Genomic DNA, 23,129 nt, shown 5'->3' with positions numbered 1-23,129 from the left:
GTTTCCTCTTTCCACATCATCAACACTTAAGATTACTTTACCTGTCCCTTTTTTTACTTTCATATTTCCCCATCTTATCCTTATCCTGCAGTTTGTTTGTTTTTTGCAGCTGTTTTTTCCTATCTTTTTTTTTCTTCTTTTCAGCTGTTCTACAGTAAAACTATCAGTTTCAGGAAATCTAAATGTCTTTTTCCACGCTGAAAGCTGATTACAGGAGTCATCGCCATGTCTTTCACACATAATTTTTACACATCCTGTCAGACAAGACTTGTCAGTTAGAAGTTTGCTTTGTTTCTTCCCCATTCTTCTAATCTGCAGTCACTCCAGAAATTTCCTATCATGACCATTCAATAGACATTATTCATTATTTCCTTTGCCAGTGGGTCGTCACCCCTAAGTGAATGTCATTACCTTCAGACGTCTTCACGTGGTCTTCAATACTGTATCCTCATTTAAATAAAAAGACATGTCACACAATTCCTCTCCCCACAATCTCACAACAGTCTCTTCTCAACCCCGGGAGTCGGCTACGAGCTGTCCTCAGGGGTGGTAGACTTCCTGGGTCTTAGACGATTTTTCAACCCCTTCACCAGACCGGCCGGCCAGATTCCGCGCAGAGAGTGAGTGGGTCAAAGAAGAATATGAGTTAGGCATCCCGGACGAGCCCCCAAATTGTCATGGCAATTATTTAATTCCACTCTGACATTAAATGAGGAGCGAAACAAAAGTCTCTTACAGTATTGTCGCACAATTTTAATATATGTTCAATGAACAGACACACTCAAACCCAGATGCTTGAATGTGCCCCGATTAATACAGTACAGTCTCTCTTATAGGGCAGTTGTCTTTTCTTCTACTCCTTATTACATGTCTTCTAGCTCTCATCCCACCAAAGCCATTTCTCCAATTAGTGTGTACAGACTTGCTACACTCATTGAGTCTCCCATACAGTCCTCTGCTATCAACCAACAGTTAATAATAGGCCTTTATTTGTGCACCTGGAGAAGACACCTTATAAGACTACCTTTGTTCTGATACACATGGACTTTAAGCATCTATTTAAGCAATGTACAATAAAGTTAAACATGGTATAGGTCATACATGGTGAAAGATTAAAAGTAAGCAAACATCAAATATGAATTGCCCTCACACATGGGGATTTAAACCAGTGATTCCTGTGTTGGTAGGCAACGGAATAGACCATGACGCTACCTGGACGCCCGAATGAAAAGAGTTGTTAAAGTATCATATTCAGTTTAATAATGAAGAGTACTCGTTCCACAAAGATATTTTAGTAAAAATGTTTTTTATCTTCATCGCAGTAGAAAAAAAAACCTACAGGAGACTCATTAGGTCAGTAGTGTATAATTGACAATTACATAAAGGTAAAACAAGTAGGATTTGTCAATTGCAGTTTGTAAACACAACATTCAAAGGAAACACGGGAACATCTTAATACCCAGTCCACACGTAGACGAGTATGTTTGAAAACAGGGTTTTTCTTTCTTCGTTCTTTAAAAAAAAAAAAACTCATCCACACAAGCACTGTTTGAAAAAAATCTCCGTCCAAATGAAAACACAAAAATGCCTGCTACTCAACACAATGAATGTGCTGTCAAGAGCATGCCAAACCAATAGGTGGTGATATAGCCCTAACCCTAAAGCCACGTTAGCCAATCAGAAGCCTGAAAAAAAAATCCACCAACAAACCAAAAATTCCGTTTTCCCTGTCTACACGTCAACCCTGAAAACGGAAAGGAAAACTGAGTTTGTGAAATCTTCACCCTGGAAGGAGTTTACCAAAAGGTCCATTTCCAATGACCGAAAACACAGTTTGTGTGTGGACGAAAGGCCAAAACACAAAGAACAAGCTACGTTTTCAAAAATACCCATGTACGTGTGGACTAGGCATTAGTGGGCTGAAAATATGAGGAAAAATATTTATCTTGGTTCTTTGCACTATAGCTTATATATGTTGCCCTGAATGTTAACAAGTGACCATTGCCTTTACTGGTGTCCTCTGCACCATCTTGGCTGTACTTGAAACTAAAAATGAAACTCGGCAAGGAGCATAAAGCCCCTAAAACCACCCAGCCTCCTCAAGCACCCAGGCAGCATAGTGGCAGATTTAGAAAATGTTAGTGTTGGGAACGCGTTGCTCTGTGTGTAGCCTGAATCGAAGGCAGGCCAGATTAAAAGTAACCTAGGTTAAACATTTGCAAAATAGCTCAAACTGGTAGGGCTGAAAATCTGTCCCACGGTAATAAAAGGATTTTGACTCAGCTGTAGGTAAAGTGAGCCCACTGTATATGAAAGCCTTTAGCACTGACTGCAGGCTCTATTTCCTTTGTCTTTTACCACATCACATCAGAGACAGAGAGTATAAATGATCAAGCATATGTCCCACAATTTGATTTGCTACTTTGGTGTTCTTCTCTAGATGCCTTGTGATTTTTTTTTTTAATGAACAGCTCTTTTCTGCTTGCGTTGTTGTCTCCGTCTGATGTTGGTTTGTAGTAGACCAGTTCTATTCACAGGCATTTATAAAGAAAACATGAGGTGCCCCTCAGGAACATTTTTAACTCCCACCCAGTGAAGCTGTAAAGACACCTGGGATAATATTTGCAGTGCCTCTCCATTCATTCTCTACATGTGGTCTCACCTGTGCTATTGAGCTGTTTAAAGTAGGCCGCTTTTTGTTGAACTCATCCAATGCCGAGTAGCAAGTGTTGTCACTGAAACACTCAAGACTCATGGGAGAAGCCTCCATGGCCTGACATATCCTACGAGTTCTGATATAAAGTGATCCTTTGTTTTGTTTTGTTTTGTTTTTTGGATATATGTTCAAGTTAGAACCAGTTATGATGTTTATGAAAATAAACAAGGTTATCGCATACAGGGAAACAGAAAATACGAGCATTTTAGGCACAAGTCTACTACATGTGGCTGAAATGTTTGTGTTTTTGATCCTCTGCACTGGGAGGATTACGACTGTTGTTATAAGTCAAGCACCAGATTAAACTGTAGTGTGTGGGCCTCTTCTGATTTCAGTGTGAATTAAGCTCTAAAATGGAGTTCAGGCACGGTGGCCCAGTGGTTAGCACTGTTGCCTCACAGCAAGAAGATCCTGGGTTCGAACCCCAGGCTGTCCCAGGTCCTTTCTGTGTGGAGTTTGCATGTTCTCCCCGTGTCTGTGTGGGTTTCCTCTGGGTGCTCCAGTTTCCTCCCACCATCAAAAAGACATGCATGTTAGGGTTAATGCTCCTGTCTGTGCTCCTGAGCAAGGCAATGGAAAGAGGAACTGGAGTTGGTCCCCGGGCGCTGCAGCTGCCCACTGCTCCTATACAATAGGATGGGTTGAATGCAGAGAACAAATTCATTGTAAAGTAGCTTTCATTCTTTCAAAAAAATAATTTTTCATATGAATGAGTTTCCATGCATTGGCTGACCATATCAATGCTATCATCAGGGATGGAGAATATTGTTAATTTATTCAGTGAAAATCTGTGGTTTGGTCATGTGAATCATGTGAATAATAATAATAATGATAATAATAATAATAATGATATGTTTTATTTATAGAACACATTTCAAGGTACTTAGAGACACTTTACATGAGTTAAAATGATCATAAAAGCAACACACCAAAAACACACAACATTAATCACAGTTTGGAAGAGATGGGTTTCGATCAATGATTTGAATATGGACAGATCGGTGCAGTCTCTGATGTGTTTGGGAAGGGGGTTCCAGAGGGAGGGGGCAACTATGGAGAAGGCTCTGTCACCCCAGGTCCAGTGCTTGGCCCTTTGTGGTGGAGACAGGAGGTTGGCATCAGAAGAGCGAAGGCTACAGGGAGGAGTATGGTAGTGGAGCAGTTCGGTGAGGTAGGAAGGGGCCTGGTTATGGAGGGCTTTGTGAGTGAGGAGAAGGACTTTGAATTGTATCTGTTGTGGGACAGGGAGCCAGTGGAGGTGCTGGAGGACAGGGGTGATGTGGTAACGGGAGCAGGAGTGGGTGAGCAGGCAAACAGCAGAGTTCTGGATGTACTGGAGTTTGTTTAGGACTTTGGAGGATAAGCCGTAGAGAATTCTGTTGCAATAGTCAATCCTGGATGTGATGATGGCATGGATCAAAGTTTCAGTAGCAAAGAAGGAGAGTGATGAGTGGAGATGAGCTATGTTTTTAGGTGGAAAAGGCAGTTCTGGTGATTTGATTGACGTGGTTTTCAAAGGAGATGCTGCTGTCAAAAATTATTCTGAGGTTGTGGATGTGTGGGGAGGGAGACAGAGTGGAGTTATTGATGGTGAATCAGAAGCTGTGAATGGTTTTGGGTTCTGATGATGATCATGTCTCATTTATCACAATTTACTTTGAGAAAGTTGGCTTGCATCCATGATTTAATTTCAGTGAGGCAGTTGGTCAGACTGGAGTGAGTTGCAGCGGTGATGAATATAGTGGAGAGGTACATACAGCTGGACATCATCGGCGTAGCAGTGGAAATGGAGACCATGCCAACATATGATGTTACCCGGGGGGGTGGGGGGGCATGTTAAGGATGAATCCATACAAGCTTTGGCATGGAGGCCCCTTTACAATTCTACATTCCTACCATAGATAGAAAATACTCCAACCCCACAAGTCAGCACCAATCTGGCGACCGGGTAGCGTGACGGTCTATGGCGGTAGGTATTCTGTTGCCTACCAACACGGGGATTGCTGGCTTGAATCCCCATGTTAACTCAGGCTTGGTCGGGCATCCCTACAGACACAATTAGCCGTGTCTGCGGGTGGGAAGCCACATGTGGATATGTGTCCTGATCGCTGCACTAGCACCTCCTCTGGTCGGTCAGGGCACCTGTTCAGGGGGGAGGGGAACTGGGGAATAGCGTTATCCTCCCACGTCCCCCTGGCGAAACTCCTCACTGTCAGGTGAAAAGAAGCGGCTGGTGACTCCACATGTATCGGAGGAGGCATGTGGTAGTCTGCAGCCCTCCCCGGATAGGCAGAGGGGGTGGAGCAGCGACCGGGATGGCTCGGAAGAGTGTTGTAATTGGCCGGGTACAACTGGGGAGAAAAAGAAATCAGCACAGATCTTGGGTCTTCAAAGACATTGCGCCTGAACTGAATTAGAGATTAGTCCTTATTGTGTGTGTGTGTGTGTGTGTGTGTGTGTGTGTGTGTGTGTGTGTGTGTGTGTGTGAGTGAGTGAGTGTGTGTGAGAGAGAGAGAGAGAGAGAGAGAGAGAGAGAGAGAGAGCATGCGTGCCTGTGTGTCTGTCTGTGTCTGTGTGTCTTTGTGTTGACTACATGGGCAAGGACCATCTAACTTCGCTCTTACTGTCAGCCAACCATTCTTCATGTTTATCCTTTAATTGTCTTTTTTTTAAAAGCAATACATTATCAGGATCATCGTTAAACCTAATTTATCTCCAGTCTTTTGCCCATTTGCTCTATAAACCTAAAGGGAGATAATGTCACTATGATCAGTCACAGTATGAGCAGCTTGGAATCACTCTGGTGATACTCTGGTGTGTAAGTGTGTGTGTGGGGGGGGGTGTTATGAGCTGGTGGGGAGGTCATTTGGCTGTTGACTCCCAGTCTCTGCCGGGAGCTGCTGTATAATTGCTGCTCTAATTAGTTATTTTTGCCAGCCAGTAATTCATAGTCACCTTCAAATACATCCCCATACATACATACACACATGCACACACACACGCACACACACACACGTGCTGTCAATGCACACAAGAGAAAAGCCTCAAACATGCACACATGTATGCACATACAGAGGCATGCCCAGATGCACACAGGCTAGAACACTCAAACATGTAGATGTGCATGTACACACACACACACACACACACACACAAAAATAATAGCTCTTTTTCTGTTTACTATCCATTTAATTGTGTAATTTCTGTGATAATTGTCTCTCTGGCATACAATTTAGGACGCTCATAAAGATTGACACTATTTGATTTAATGGTTTCTTTGTTGACACCATGTTGACAATGATTTGCCGCAATTATCTGTTACCTAACTGCACTCTTTCCTAATGAATATTGAGGCTGACAAGTTCTGGGCACTGGACAAACCTGACTGGAAAACAACCTTGACTGACAAAACACATTATTAACATTGCATGGTTGCTTGGCTATAGTTGCAGATTAAAACGTTGAAGCTGGGGTGTCCGGGTAGCGTAGCGGTCTATTCTGTTGCCTACCAACACAGGGATGGGCGGTTTGAATCCCCATGTTTACCTCCGGCTTGGTCGGGCGTCCCTACAGATCCCCGACCAAGTCTGCGGGTGGGAAGCTGGCTGTGGATATGTGTCCTGGTCGCTGCACTAGCGCCTCCTCTGGTCGGGTGGGATGCCATGTTCGGGGGGGAAAGGGAACTGGGCGGAATAGCATGATCCTCCCACGCACTACGTCCCCCTGGCAAAACTCTTCACTGTCAGGTGAAAAGAAGCGGCTGGCGACTCCACATGTGTCAGAGGAAACGTGGTAGTCTGCAGAGGGGGTGGAGCTGAGATCGGGACAGCTTGGAAGAGTGGGGTAATTGGCCGGATACAATTGGGGAGAAAGGGGGGGGGGTCCAAAAATTTTTTTGAAGCTGAAAGACAATATGAGGCAGACAGACAAGCAGGCTGATAGGTAGATTAGATCGACAGACAGACAGACAGACAGATAGAGACAGTTTGACTGATACATAAAGACCAAACTTTAGCAGTTCCAAATACAAAGAGACGCCACTCTTCTTCATGTCCTTTTTTCAATCTATTGTTCATTTGGTTTCTTTCTTTTGTTACCTAGCCGAGATCCAATCCCGTGAAGAGTGCCAGCCTTATGGTTCACTTCACCCCCCCCCCTGCACTCAGCACCACTGTAGCTTTCTCCCTCCCCTATGAAAGCTTTTTCTCTCCTTTTTTGACTCCTCCTCTTCCCTCCTTGAAGTCACCTTCTTCTCAATGGTCATCAATCTCTTTTGTGGATCGTGCCGCAAGCAGGCCTACCGCTCTCTACCTCTCCCAGTCCCCCTCACTCTCTCCCTCCCACTTCCCTTTACTCGCTGTCGCTCTCCTCCATCTCTGCTTCTGCCTCTCTCGTCCTTTCTCCCTTCTAGCCTCCTTCCTTCCTCTCTCACCTCCATATTAGTAGCAATGGCTAGCCCCGGTGTTTAGACCTCCCACTGTCTTTCTGTCGCATCAGTCTTGATGCTTCGCAGACCGGGTCTCTTTCACTGCCTTCCCTTCCTCTGTCATTCCGCTTTTTCATCTCACTTTACTCTCAAAGGCCACCTTTATTCCATTTCCTTTTCTTCGCTCCCTCTTTCATCCCCTCTTTCACTCCTTCTCCTCCAATCTTTCATCCCCTCTAGCGCCCTTCGACTGGCCTCCCCCCCTTCCTCCCTTCCCCCGACCCTCCAATCTCAAAGCATCTCATCTGTCTTCACTCTTCTTCCTTTTAAATCTTTCTCTCGCTCTCTCTCTCTCTCCACCCCTCTTTCCCTTTCTTGTTTGAAGTGAGAGGGGGACAGGTGTAGAGAGAGGCCTGTCTCTTTAAGCCTCCTCAGTCCATCGGACTTCAGACAACACTCCCACAGCCAGGTTCTAATACAGAGACGAGGGAGGGGGAAAACCCCAGAGAGAGACAGAGAGAGAGAGAGAATGCAGTTTTGTTTTCTTCTTTCTGTGTAGTGCCCAAGAGATGATATGGGGTCTTTGATGTGCAATGTTCCTGTACTCTACATCTCTCTATCTGCCTCTGTCTGTCTCTCTCTCTGTCTGTCTCTCTCTCTCTCTCTCTCTCTCTCTCTCAACTTATTCTCTCTCTTTCTCTGTGTACCTCACCATCCAAATCCAAAGACCTTTTTGATGTACTTTTGTTGTTGTCTCCCTCATTCCTCTCTCGCTCGCTCTCTCTCTCTCTCTCTCTCTCTCTCTCTCTCTCTCTCTCGCTCTCTCTCTCGCGCTCTCTCTCTCTCTCGCTCGCTCGCTCTCTCTCGCTCGCTCGCTCTCTCTCTGTCCTTTGGTTGTTTCTCTCCCTGGCTCTCCTTTGCTTGCGTGGTTATTTATATATTTTGTTTCCTGTCTGTCAATTTGCATATGGCAGACACAGAGAAGGGAGATGTGTGAGAAGGAAACTCTCCTCTTTGCTTTCATGAGTCGCTGCAATCCAAACAACATCTGCTAAACTTTAACTTTTAACTCACCGTAGTGGATTGATGTGTGAACATGTGAGTTTGTGTGTGACAGTCCTGTGTTATCTGTGTGTGTGTGTATAATTACAGGTGGTGTATACCTGTTGAATATCTCTCTCTCTCTCTCTCTCTCTCTCTCTCTCTCTCTGTCTCTGTCTCTCTCTCCATCTCTGACATTCTGTGCATGTGTCTCTCACATGCAGAGCCAGTGCCTGGTGGCATACCTCTGTAGGCTGTAACTCTAAGTCACTGTCATAACAGATACATCCCTGAGCTATTTCCGGTGCCAAGGCAGAGCTCAAGGCTCGGATTCTGATTCCACATGCACACACACACACACACACACACACACACACACACACACACACACACACACACACACACACACATATAAAGATCAAGTCACAAAGAATTCCCATCTGCATCTAACTGGCAGCCTCCCAAGCAAAGCAGTGCACCTGTTCTCCCAAGCTCTAATCATTTTTCTGACAAGGAGTCTGGCTGTGGCGCAGTCAACTAGATTCATCAGCTGCTTAACGCGCTTTAAAACTAACTGTCTTTATTTACTTACAACCATCTCATTAAATGCCTTAGCTTCTTGTGCATGCAGATCTTTAGATGTTGTTGCGCTAATGAATTTGCCAAAACTGACAGCTGCCTGTTGGACGCTGGAGAAATAAAGATAAAAAAACAAAACAAGATGGTTACTAACATGAATACTGAAAAACTAATTATCCCAAAGCAAATCAACTCGCACTCCCTCTCGCCTTGTCTTGTCACATCTCTGACACGTGGGCACACGAGCATATGCGTTAACACGCGTGCCCTGTAGTTATAAATCCTCCAATACATTCTAAAATAACTGCTCTGGCATGTGTGACAATCTGCGGAGGGAGCTGGCAGTCATCCTCACATTGTTAATCCCCTCACCTTCTCACCCCACCTCCCCTAGGGGGGGGGGGTCTCCATCTGCCATCCCACCCCAAGCAATCTGCGAGTCCTCTGGGAGCAGTCGGCTGTCATCTCCACGTTGAAGCCCAGTAAAGGAAGTCTTCCACTAGCAGCTCTGCTCCTAAGTGAGCAGAGATCTGCATGAAAGCCAAGGATACAGCCTTAGACACAGAGTCATCCAATCGTGCATGGGGTGGGATGGCATTCTCTATCTACTCACTCATTGTGGGGTATTATGTGTGTGTGTGTGTGTGCACGTGCACATGTGCATGTGTGTTTACAGACATGTCCTGAAATCCTAAGCTGCAATGTCCGAAGTAAATCTAGCGCCACTTCATCACTATCAATCCCATCAGAGACACCGTCTAAACCACAACAAGACAATCTCCTATCGATGAAGGCAACCACTTGGTAGAGTCATATTCCGCATATGCGTCAAACAGCTGTGCGGTGTGATTACCAATGGGCCAGATGTTGTGCATCACACCTCAATGGCAGTGAAAATGAACTAGACTGATTACAGCTCCCTTCTGCTGCACTAACAGAGTATGGTAGGCTGAGTGCGGAGCATACTTCACCAGAAAATGAGATGTTACCCAAGGCTAACTATTCAAAGCCGGCTCATTTTTAATATGAAAAGGTGAAGGCCAAGAAGGAAGAGGTGAGATCCAGTCCCAAGAAGCTATTTAGCCTTAAACCCAGCGAGAGAGAGCAAAAGGCTGAGGGACAAAGAGGAAGAGAACTGTAGCTTTCCGTATCCAATTAAAATACAGGGTGAGTTGGAGCCATGCTGTAGAGTTGCAGAATACAGCCGTGTTTCAGGACAGATTAAACAGGCTGTGTTTTAAAGCTTCTTCAATCGGTGTAAGGCACAGACAAAACCATTCTAACTCGAGGAAAAGAAAGAGAAAAAAAAAAGACTTTTCCCACATGCAGCCTAGCCCCTAAGTCTTCAGGCAATTTTCAGCATTGTGGTCGTGCATGAACCCGAGCCAGAGTCGATGTTCCAGAAAAGCTGTAACGGCAATTTGCCGGCTCAAGACCTCTATCCGAAAATATTTCTGGATGACAATAGTTCCCACAAAAGCTGCAAAGTTGCTGTGTAAAGCACGGGAAGCGTTAGGCCAATCTTAACTAAAAATGCTTTGATGGGAGCAAGTGAACCAAACTGGAGAGAGCGCTTCTGCAGCTTGCTCACAGTAGGCATTTGTCTGAAGTGAGAGATTTGTTTGTAAACCAGTGAAAGTAAGAGCAAATTCAAAGATATCTGGAAACTGGGCCAACCCAGAAATAAGAGAGCTGCTTTCATTGCAAGCAGAAGATGAGATCGATGTGCGGCACAGTTAGAGATGCCATAGTTTTTAATATAAAAGTCATCCTACAGGAGTGGGGTGTAAGGGGACAGAAGGCAATGTTCTGCTATGTGTGAACAAGTGCTATCGGAAAATCTTACAGATAGAAACTGTGTGTATGAACCGGGAAAACCACCGACGGTGCCAGAAAAGCCAATGTTACGCAATGTAAGTTTGAAAAGGTCTTGAGAGAGAAAAAGTGAGAGGTGGGAGAGTTGGTGAGAGCATGAGGAGACAAAGCAACAGAGAGCATGGTGGAAAGTTAGAGGTTTGTTGGGTCTGCCAGCCTGGTTCAATACTGCAAGTGTGCAAACAGCCAGAGAAAAGCAGAAGATAAGACTTGTCAGTTCACTCCGGTGTCATTTGTTTGTGCAGGCATGGGCATGTAACCATCTGCCAACCTTCGTTCTTGTCTTTGTGTCTGCCACTCTGCAGGGGGGGGTGTGTGTGTGTGTTTGTGTGTGTGTGTGACACAGAATTGTGTGCATCTTTTTTTTTCTTTTCTTTTTTTTTTTGCATGGAAGTCCAAGCAGTAGTTGTCAGTAAGTGATTTATGTAAGACAGACGGACAGAAAGAAAGATAGACAGACGGGCTTGCAGGAGTAGGGAAGGGCACATCTGTTCCAAACTTCCTGACCATCCCCCTGTCCTCAAGATTGATCTAAAGAACACTGAAACACTGATTGCATAATGTGTGTATGTGTGTGTGAATGCGCATGTGCATGTGCCAGTGCATGACAAGGACCAATATAAATTTTTAACCCTGAGTGACAACATTTTTGCAAAGTGAGAACATTTTAGGCAGTCTTCACTTCTTCAAGGGTCTGTTTTAGGGTTTGGTCTTGGGTTTAGGGTGAATGAGGATTAGGTTAAGGTTAGGGTAAGGGTTAATGTTAGCCATGTAATTCTGATGGTTAAGGTTTGAGTTAGGAGCAAAGGAATGTCTTTAGTAACTGATGATGGTCCTCACAAGTATAGGAAAGTGTGTGTGTGTGCACGTGCACGCACGTGGGTTGGAGTTTGAGTTTTATCTCTGCACAACCCTGTGCCCCAGAGGACTCCAACCGCTACCATCACCCCCTCCCCTCCCCAACAGAAGGCCAATTAAAACGGCTCAGCAACTACGTAATGATAAGCATCACTCAAGTTTTTTCCCCAAGTTCAGGAGCCCCCTGTGTTGGAAAACATCCAAAGGAAAAAACCAAGGGGCTTGCAGCCAGTCTCAACACTCAGTAGACTGCTGTCAAATCAATTAGTTAGTTTGAACAGTCAATCAGCTAATTTTGGAGAAGTGTTATGATCAATTTCTCTCTCTCTCTCTCTCTCCCACACTCTCTCTCTCTCTTTCTCTCTCTCTCTGTCAGATCTGTGACAAGGAATGGCATTACTACGTAATCAATGTGGAGTTTCCCGTGGTCACGCTCTACGTGGACGGAGTGACCTATGACCCCTACCTGGTCACAGACGATTGGCCTATCCACCCGTCCCAGATTGATGTGCAGCTGACAGTGGGCGCCTGCTGGCAAGGTAAAGCTGGGAACACACTGGACAATTTAAAGACCAATTATCACTTCAATTTGGCCATCAGGACTGATTTTCAAGATCTTGGCGGTTCTGCACCGGTCTGCACAAAAAAAGGGGCAGGTTACCATGGACAGTTGGCACACGCTGTCTTTTAGTTTGCTGGGGTTTAAGATTCAAATGGCTTGCCTGCAGATCTGGCCTTTGACCAGTCGGGGGAAAAAAATTTTTGATTTTTTTTTTCTAAACAAGTCTCGAGTCTTAGCTTGTGTAGTGTCAGCTTTAAAAAAAAAACATTGTGTGTGTCCCTCTAGGGTTTGAACGACTAGAAATATGCGAAATTTTATCATTGAGTGAGTGGTTCCTGGTCTGATGCAATTATAAAAGTCACATAGTCTGTCCAGGGCTTGAGAAGGAGGAGCTTAATGATTAATGATGATGATGATGATGATGCTGATAATGATGATGATGGTCAAGGTGATGTTGATGAAAGTCACTGTGGTGGCAGGTATGATTTTCATGTAACAAGGATGAGAGCAAGTAATGAAACAGAACATTAAAGTTGTTATACCTAAAAGTGTAATAGCTGGCTTTAGTGCATTACTGCTAGAATAATGCTTCCCTGTGCAAACAAGTGAGATTCTAAGAAATACTTTTTTGGGAGGGATTTTTTCCCCTTTTTTCTCCCCAATTGTACCTGTCCAATTACCCCACTCTCCAAGCCATCCCGGTCGCTGCTCCACCCCCTCTGCCAATCCGGGGAGGGCTGCTCACTACCACATGCCTCCTCCGATACATGTGGAGTCGCCAGCCACTTCTTTTCACCGGACAGTGAGGAGTTTCACCAGGGGGACATAGCGCGTGGGAGGATCATGCTACCCCCCCCCCAAACAGGTGCCCGACCAACCAGAGGAGGCGCTAGTGCAGCAACCAGGACACATATCCACATCTGGCTTCCCACCCACAGACACAGCCAATTGTGTCTGTAGGGATGCCGAACAAGCCGGAAGTAACATGGGGATTTAAACCGGCAATCCCCGTGTTGGTAGGCAACAGAATAGACTGCTATGCTACCCAACACCCAGAAATACTAGAGTCTAAGAGAGCAAAACATGTTGTAATTTGTGATAATGGGCTATACAAATAAAATTGACTTGACTTGACTAAACAATGGGCCTCTTTCATCGGTCATTTGTATATACAAATTTGTTCTTACACACCCATGGATTTTTTTTGTTTGTTTTTGTTTTAGCTCTCCCGATTGTCTGACAGGCAGCAGCAACGCCTGATGGTTATTTCTAATTCCTTCCTCCTAGCATCTATTGTCTACCTCTTGCGATGAGTCACCCAGACCTGCAAAGACATCAGCATTAGCCAATTAGTGTCTAAATTCAGGAGTTAGCCAGGTTCTACACTGGTCTGAGAGACAAAGTTCAGGGCTAAAAAAAATCCCATGGGGGTGTAAGAACAAACTTGTACGTACAAACGATTGACAAATGAGGCCCAGTGTGATTAAGGCCTTCCAATAATGTCTTTGATAAGCTGTGGATCCAATCTGAATGATAATACACAGTGTAACTGTCTCCTAAATCAATTGCATGAATTGACTCAATGGCAAGAGAGAAAGGTCATATTTTCATGGCGTAAAAGCACATTGTTGCTTTGATAACCCAAATGAGGGAATCAGTGTGCTTAATGATGCTTTGCCTTAGATAAAGAGTCAAGATTTATCTTTTTCTGCAGGGGCAAGAGAGGGTCATCTCAAGTCCTTTTCATCTGCTGTGACACCCCGCCTCCCCCACCTATCTATTTCATTGAACACTGCAAGCCTTTCGGAGGATTAAAAGGGCCTTGAATAGATGAGCGTTCAGAGACTGTTGGGGGGGGGGGGCTAAGCCTCAGTAAAGGGTTGTAAAGGCGATCCTGATATCTTAACACAAGCCATTAGCCACAGCAGATTGCCTTTTTTAAAGCACTCGGCATTAACAGGCGTGAGTGTTGCAAAGATTAGCTTGTGTTTCTGTGAAAGTGACTTCAGACATCTGGAGCCTCATTGTTCTTGGAGTTTTCTCCAAGTTGTCTCTTTCTTTTTAAAGTAGGCTTTAAAACGGAAAGCTTACCGTACAATTAGAAGGGCTGCATTTGTTGTCTTTATGCATGCTCAATAATCCAGGTAAGAAAATCAAAGAAGGTTGAATCAGTTCATCTGGACACAACGTTTATTGACAGATACATTTCATCACTCATCTAAACCACCTCTTCAATCTGAAGCGACTGCTGGATGGCTCAGTAGGTAAGAATGTCGGCTTTCCATGTCGGAAATCGAGGGTTCAAACCCCAATTGGGACAAGTCTTCAGTAAAAATCCGTGGCTTAGACTCCTAATGCTATACAAGCCAGCTAACTCGGATATGAGTGAGAATAACATGAATAGAGTCATACTGGCTTGGACGTCGCTCGGGTTAATTAGGGCTGCATTAGTTATTGGGGAACCAGGGTAACTTGATTAGAAACGGGCTTCTGGAACAGTCAACATTTATGGATAAGGGCCGAGAACCTGGAACTGATGGAATGCTACTATAACAGCAGACCCCTGGAGAGGCGCTATATGTTAAGCGGGAACGACCATCCCGGGGGCGGGCTAAGAGTACATCTGTCACCATCTTACAATGCTGTGATTGCAAATATTCCCAAATCCTCTGTGAATAGCACACATGGCTATTGAAATTCTAGTTAATGGTCACGCCCATATTTGCATATGAAACGGGCCATTGGTTTCGGTCCGTATGCAACTGTATTGTTTATAAGGGTAGGGATACCTGCTGTCAGTTTAGACTGAAGATGTCACTTAGATGAGTGACGGAACATCAATAAACGTTGAGTCCAGTTGAGTGGATTCAACCTTCTTTGACTGCATTTGTTGGTTTATATTTACATTAACATGTTCTGAGATAGCAGACACTTTCATCCAAAGTCCAAAGCTACTTACAAGAGAGCCAGTGACTAGCAGATGTGTTTGTGTGTCAACTTACTAAACAGTCACCATGACACAGCCAAGAGTGCACATCACCAATAGTGACACCAGTAATAGAGAGACTCCACATTAGCTGGACAATGCCACAAATCAGTATAACAGTGATGCTTATAGACCATCTGGGGGATTAAGTAAGGCCTGGAAAAAGGAAATGTTTAGTCCTTTCTTGAATGAGACAAGTGAGCCTGTGCCCCTGATGGGGAAGGGAGATTTTTTTCCACCATTTTGGGAGCCAGCTGAGAGAAATGTCTGGATGTAGACCTTGGCCCTCTTGAACTGGACTTGGATAGTAGATCCTGACAAGCAGGGTGAAGAGAGCAAGCAGGAGTGTACATGTTAAAATGGGTTTTCGAGTACCTCTGTGTAGTTCTTTGCACCACTTGAAAAGCCAACAGCAAGGTTTTGAACTTAATGCTGACAGCACCTGGGAGCTAGTGTAAAAAGACATGTAAGGGCGCCTTTGTTCTTTTATAGAAATACTCATTGAGACTTTTTAGAGCTAAATCTCTGTTGAAATTGGCATGGTTTCAAAACACTATAACAATGGAGAGGTGGGGCAAAAGTAATTATAGAAAATATAGTATACCAGTAGACGGCAGTGTGAATTAAAGAAATCTCAATGGGTTCAAAATGTGTTAGTGATCAGCTGCCACTCTTGTCTGCTGCAGGCTTGTTAGCATGTCTACCAGCATCGTCAGAGCGCAGCATCTCACTGGTGCAGAGAGCGTCTGTTTGTTTTCACCCCCCCCCTTTTTTTTTCAAACCGAAGGGTTGCCCTCTATCGTTCTTTCTTTCCCTGTGAGAGTAGGTGCTTGCTGTGCGGTTTTAACACAGTCAACCTGTATTTACTCTTTGATCTGCAGGAGTGCTGCGGTGCTGTGAAGTGCATAACCATCAGACAGCAAGGGGCAATGCACTCTCGTCTTTTTCCTTCCCCTCCCTCAGTCACTTAATCACTCACTCCGATGCTTGACCTCTCAAACTTCCATCAATGCTGCCACTTGCACAAACATGCACCTCTGCACAGTCTTGTCTGCTGTTCTTGTAGAGACGGATGGAGTAAATGATAGTAAGGAAGGACAATGTGGTAGAGAATGAGGAAGGAGTGGCACAGAGAGCTGACACCATGTTAAAACCAGCCTCTGTAAAGTAGGGAAATCAGCGGCTTTATCGCCCATATCCTTCCCGCTCTGATGCGTCTCAATAACCCTTCTTTTCCTTCGCTCTCCCTCTGCTTTTTTTTCTTCCTTCTCTATCTGGGGGCCCCAAGCGGATCCTCTGGCTGGAGTCTAAATTGATAACATCTGTCAGAGTGGGACAGAGAAGATAGGTGGACATCTTAAGTGAGGGAAGGACATGGGGAGGAAGATGTGACCAGAATTAGGGAGGGGATGGGAGGACAAGGGATGAGGAAACGGGTGAGACAATAAAGATAACAGTGGAAGGCAGGAGAGGGGAGAGGAGGCCATGGGAGATAGAAGGGAGGGAAGAAATGAAAAACAGAAAAAAGAATAGGAAGGTTGAACATTTTGATAATCAGTGCCGGTAACCTTTTAAATTGAGTGTTTTGAGGTTCTTGATGATATTGGCCTTTATAGGGATCAGGGAACACTCTTCAGATGTGTTGAACTTGACCTATGGATGGCACGGTGGCCCAGTGGTTAGCACTGTTGCGTCACAGCAAGAAGGTCCTGGATTCGAACCCCAGACTGTCCCAGGTCCTTTCTGTGTGGAGTTTGCATGTTCTCCCCATGACTGCATGGGTTTTCTCTAGGTGCTCCTCCCATCATCCTCCCATCATCATAAAGACATGCATGTTAGGGTTAATACTCCTGTCTGTGTCCCTGAACAAGGCAAAGGAAAGAAGAACTGGAGTTGGTCCCGGGTGCTGCAGCTGCCCACTACTCCTATACAATAGGATGGGTTAAATGCAGAGATCTAATGTCATTGTAACCTGTACAATGAGAAAAAAAAGACTTTCTTTCTTCTTTCTTTTCTTACATTCAGCCAAAAGTGGGTTGACCGAACAATCACGCTCAATTTTAGAAACACTCTGCTCCATACAGTTACAGTAATAATATATAGAGGGTGTTATCGTTACTGGGGCTAAGCAGTATATCATTTCAGAATCAACATCACAATACACACACGTGCAATAGTCATATCACAAAGGATGCTATGTTGGATAAACTGGGCCTATCAGTTATGTTGGGCCAGAACCCCCCCATTGTACTTGGTCAATTACCCCACTCTTCTGAGCCGTCCCAATCACTGCTCCATCCCCTCTGCCGATCCGGGGAGGGCTGCAGACTACCACATGCCTCCTCCGATACATGGGGAGTCACCAGTCGCTTCTTTTCACCTGACAGTGAGGAGTTTCACCAGGGGGACGTAGCGCATGGGAGGATCACACCATTCCCCACAGTCCCCCCGACCGACCAACCGACCGACCGACCGACCGGAGGAGGCACTAGTGCAGCAACCAGGACACATACCCACATTAGGCTCCCCACCCACAGACATGGCCAATTGTGTTTGTAGGGACACCCGACCAAGCTGGACGTAAACATGGGGATTTGAACCGGAGAGCCCCGTGTTGGTAGGCAACGGAATAGACCGCCACGCCACCCGGGCGCCCCTTGGGCTAGAACTTTTATTGCTTAATTGGGAGCAAAAGTGTGCAATGTCCACTTTTTTTTGAAAGAAAACTATTATAGCACATCTGACGGATAATATAATTTAGCCTAGTGTGATTACTTCTCGGACAACTGCCTCATTTCTAAGGCAAATTCTTACAAATGGGGCTTTGAAAGGTAAAGCTGCATATATACTGTGAAATTATGTAATTCTTTTTGTTCTTTAATATTGCAATCCATACCCCCCCATGAAAAAAAAGCATTGCACTGTTATCTTTATAATGGAGGCATGGTGTTTTAGCAGTTGGGGCTGTTGCCTCCCAGCAAGAGAGTGCTGCTTTTCAGCTCTGCCTTTTTCTATGGAGTTTTTCCCATTCTTCCTGTTTGTATGGATCTCTGCTGGATACTCTGGTTTCCTACTGTAATCCCAAACTGAATTGCTGGACTCTAATTTGCCCATAATGACTATGTGTGTGAGCCTTGTCCAGGGGATCCCTAAGCCTTCCATTTAATGCCTGCTGGGATAGACTTCAGTGGGTATTGTGGGGATTAAATCGGTATGGCAAATGAATGAATGAAAGCTTGAATGAATATTACATGATAGGCATCCTCGAAGGGGCCATTCAGAAATTGAATTCCAAACACAAAGCACCTCAGTGGTAGCCACTGTAAGAGAGAAGGTGAAATATGGAAGTGAGCAGAAAAGAAGTCGAGTCATCTATCCATCCATTATCCAAGCTGCTTATTCCAGTTGAGGTCGCGGGTTGCTGGAGCCTCTCCCAGCAGTCATTGGGCGGCGGGCGGGGAGACACCCTGGACAGGCTGCCAGTCCACCACAGGGCCAAAACACACACACCCACACATAGGGACAATTTAGTATGGCCGATTCCCCTGACCTACATGTCTTTGGACTGTGGGAGGAAACCGGAGCACCCGGAGGAAACCCACACAGACATGGAGAGAACATGCAAACTCCACATAGAGGATGACCTGGAATGACCCCCAAGATTGGACAACCCCGGGGTTTGAACCCAGGACCTTTTTGCTGTGAGGCGACCATGCTAACCACTGCGCCACTGTGCCATTCCCAAAATCAAGTCAAATGGACCTTAACATGAACCACTCAAGGTCCATTCTGTGGGCTGTTTGTTCGCATGTTTGGCATTTACATATGTGTGTTTTTGTAGGTGGTGAGGTGACAAAACCACGGTTCACGCAGTACTTCCGAGGCAGCCTGTCTGGCCTGACCATCCGACCGGGGAAGATTGAGAGCCAGAAGGTCATCTCCTGTCTGCAGGCCTGCAAGGAGGGCCTGGATATCAACTCCCTGGAGAGCCTGGATAAGAGCATTAAGGTGCTCTCTCGCTCTCTCTCTCTCACACACATACAACACAAACACTTTGACCCATATCCCCCATATTGATGTATATTATTGATCAGTTCTGCTCTGATTTAATTGATTTTAGTTAGATTCACGTCAATCTATTTTATTCTTCTATTATATCTTCTTTATTTTATTACTTTTTTTAGTTTTATGCATTGATCTGTTCAGTCTATTTCCTTTTATCATTACCTGTCTTTTAATTTGTGCATTTTCACTTAATTCAAATAGTGTGTTCAAAATGTCCTATGTAAATAGTTTGATATAATATTCCAACTGACAGAAATGATGGGTGCTGTTTCTTAGAATAACTGTCAGGTCACCATTCGGCCCCCTCCAAATTCTTCTTCCACCATCTCTCTCACTCTGTTCTCTCTCTCTCTCTCTCTCTCTCTCTCTCTCTCTCTCTCTCTCTCTCTCTCTCTCTCTCTCTCTCTCTCTCTCTCTCTCTCTCTCTCTCGTTCTTTTCCTTTCACTGGCTTGGCTAATCCATCTCCCTGCACTGGGAAAGATAGAGGACGCGGGAGATGGATGAGGGTTTGTTTTAACCCCATGGCTCCCTAACCCCTTTTTTCTTTCTTCCTCTGACTCTGTTATTCTGTCTGTCTGTCCATATGTCTGTCTGTCTATCTATCTATCCACTGTATCTGTCTCTTTCACTCACCGTCTCCCAATCCCTTTTTGACCACCTGCTCCATTATTTTCTTCTCTTTATAACCCACCCCCACCTCTCTGTTTCTCTTTGTGTCTACCTTTCACTTTCACTTTTCTCATAGCTTCTGGTGTTGTACGAGCCATGACATCTTACCAGCCTTTTGAGATGCGTGGTGGTCTATAGGGGGTGTCGGAATGAGTTAGGGAGGATAGAAGTAAGAGTCGAGAGAGAGAGAGAGAGAGAGAAAGCTGGAGGAGAGAAGGGAGTAAGTAAGGGACCTTGAGGGAGGTAAAGCTCTGAACGGTGAGTCCAGTTTATCTTTTGAGAGCTATTTCATTTTCTTCTTAGCTGCCTGTGCATCTGGCTCCCGTAAGTCCACAGGAGGCTTAAGGACAGCGTTTAGCTGAGCAGGTGGAGGGCTAGCACAGTGCAATCAGAGCAGAATAACAGTAGTGGAAGTGAGGAAGGATAGAAATACAGCACACACACAGAAAAATACATGCACACACACACACACACTTACATATACACATACACACACGTGGTATACACACAGCAAAGCCCTCAGGACAATTTTGATTCCTTGATTTTTGTCTCACAGACATTTTAATTGTCACAACTAATCCTCTGCCATTTGCTCATTCAGTGGTTTATCATAAAAGCAATTACATGCCATGTGGGTTTTTTGGATACATTAGAATGATATTGGTATTATCTGTGAAGCACATGGGAAAGAGACTGAGAATATTATTGAGTCTAATATATTTACTGACTCCTTGGAATATTTTAAAGCCCTCTCATTCTACTGTCAATGTCTCTCTCTCTCTCTCTCTCTCTCTCTCTCTCTCTCTCTCTCTCTCTCTCTCTCTCTCTATCTCTCTCTCTCTCATCAGTTCCATTTCAACCCGGCCCAGTCCATCCTGGTTATGGAAGGGGAAGACTTGGAGAACATGAATGCTGCCGTGCGGAAGGTTTCCTACATCAATTCCCGCCAGTTCCCTACGCCGGGCATTCGGCGCCTGCACATCTCCACTGCAGTCCAGTAAGGACGACAACCCCATCAGCACCCCACCGCTTCCCACCACGTTCTCAGCTTTGGCCGTTTAGCTGCTTGTTTGTGGATTCCCCCCTTTATTACCGCCTCACTCTGTGTTTTTGTTTTTTTCTGTCTTTCCTTTGTTTCGTTTTCTTCCGCTTTTGCTTCATTCCTTTGAGGCACTTTATATTTATTTTTTTACATTTTACTCTTCTGTATTTCACCCCCTTTGTTGTTGTTTTTCCCCCCCCCTTTTTCTCCCTAATCAAATTTTGGCCAATTACCCCACTCCTCTGAGTCATCCAGGTCGCTGCTCTGCCCCCCCTGTCGATCTGGGGGAGGGCTGCAGACTACCACATGCCTCCTCCGATACATGGGGAGTCACCAGCCGCTTCTTTTCACCTGACAGTGAGGAGTTTCACCAGGGGGACGTGGCGCATGAGAGGATCACACTATTCCCCCCAATTCTCCTTCCCCCCTGGACAGGCGCCCCGACTGACCATAGGAGGTGCTAGTGCAGCAACCAGGACACACACCCACATCTGGCTTCCCACCCGCAGACACAGCCAATTGTATCTGGAGGGACACCCGACCAAATTAGAACCAGTGATCCCCGTGTTGGTAGGCAACAGAATAGACCGCTATGCTACACGGAATAGACCGCTACGCTACCCAGACGCCCCCTCTTTGTTTGTTTTTTGCATCCTTTAGTCTGCTTTTCCCTTCTTCAGTCTCACCCTGTGCAGAATCCTGTCTGTTCACACATACCTTTACATGCATTTCTATCCTCCCATCTCTCTCTCTCACTCTCACTCTCTCTCTCTTTCACCCTCTCTTCACATCTACCTGTGATACTATGGGGGAGTTTAAAACTGTGTCTTAACTCTTCCAGGTGCTATGATAACTCAGCCCTCTCTCTTCAGCTCGCTCTTGAGTCCTCTACAACTATTCGGTGCATTACATGGTTTGGCTGATATGTGTTTTGTCATTCCCTCCCTTTCTTTCCTCCTCTATAATGACTTTCCCTTTACTTTAATCCACCGTTTTCTGTTCCCTGTCGCCACCTGGGGCCAGTTTTCATATCTTTATGTCACATATTAATAATTCTGTCTAGGTTTTGCCAGAGGACTGAGGGGGAGTGAGTGAAAGACGTGGAGTGAGAAACTTAGGGAGGGCGAGAGAGAGGGTGGTAGAGTGATAGAAAGAGAGATGAGCTGGATGGTATTGTGTAACTGTCTCCCATGTCGGGGGCTCATTAATATTCATGCTTGTTTTAAATATGTGTCAACCCCTGCAGCACAGCCCTAGGGGTCTGGTCTCCGCCTCCTTGTTGGGTTTGATGCAATGCCGCAGGCCCAAGATCCTCAACTGACACAGCAGGGGGAGCGGCTCATGGTCTGGCTCCGTGTGTGTGTGTGCGTGTGTGTGTGTGTGTGTGTGTGTGTGTGTGTGTGCGTGTGCGTGTGCGTAGTCTTTTTTGCTCCAGGCACACCAATTATCAAGGAATACATTATGTTAATTATGGCTAAACTTACGTTGATACTAAATGTTGTTTTAATAAAGTTTTCTTTCTTCCAGACTGTTGGCATGGGAATAGTATGTTGTGTCTGTGTGTGTGTGTGTGTGTGTGTGTGTGTGTGTGTGTGTGTGTGTGTATGAGACACACACACAACAGGGAACCCTTCATGGGGGAGTGTGGTGACAGCGTGTAAGTGTTACTTACACAAGCCTGGTGTCCATCCAAAACGCCTTGTAGTATCTTGTTGATAACACGGCTGAATTAGCCACCAATTTGTTGGTTTTAGAACTCAATCCAGAAGTCACCAAAAAAATAATAATAATAATCAGCATCTTCATTAGTTACACCCTGAGAGCCAGATCATCGCCCCCCTGCCATGCCAAGTCAGCAACTCCTGCCATGCCAATTTCCAGCAAACTGAAAATGTTCCTTTACCCGCAAGGGTCAGTATCGTTGTACACAAATAATTTACACCTTAATTAATTCCTCGAAACACAATTAAATGTTTTTTTTTATGCTGACGCCTAATAACCGCAATTACGGCGAGGCATCGAGAAAAATAAAAGTAACTAGCGCTAATCTTCACAAAGGCCTTTTAGGCTCCCTTGTCATATTTCTTTATAATTAAGTTGGATGGAGTCCAGGCTTTTGCCGCTGCACGGCCCACGCAGCCGTCTCCTTGCATCACTGAGTATGTCTCTCCCACTGCTCACAACAATGGCTTAGTGCCTGAGCAACAAACAGAAACACAACCACTGGTGATCGCCGCCGGGGAGAGGAGGGGAGATTACACTATGCCTGTAAACCTGTTTGTTTCAAAACACGGGTTTAGACACCAGAC

At 45.2% G+C, this 23,129-nt stretch overlaps 1 protein-coding gene across 1 annotated transcript in view; it reads left to right on the top strand.

The window, feature by feature from the left end:
• The window catches only part of LOC130115195 (calsyntenin-2-like), a 206,632-nt gene that overhangs the window by 155,840 nt on the left and 27,663 nt on the right, over positions 1-23,129 (top strand). Inside the window, exons 9-11 of the mRNA XM_056282813.1 lie at positions 11,872-12,034; positions 18,885-19,051; positions 20,627-20,775. Coding sequence (XP_056138788.1) covers positions 11,872-12,034; positions 18,885-19,051; positions 20,627-20,775 — 479 coding nt within the window. The remainder of the gene's footprint in view (positions 1-11,871; positions 12,035-18,884; positions 19,052-20,626; positions 20,776-23,129) is intronic.

The sequence above is a fragment of the Lampris incognitus genome, chromosome 7 (genome assembly GCF_029633865.1).
Source record: "Lampris incognitus isolate fLamInc1 chromosome 7, fLamInc1.hap2, whole genome shotgun sequence".
NCBI lineage: Eukaryota > Metazoa > Chordata > Actinopteri > Lampriformes > Lampridae > Lampris > Lampris incognitus.
This window is presented reverse-complemented; position numbering and strand designations above follow the sequence as displayed.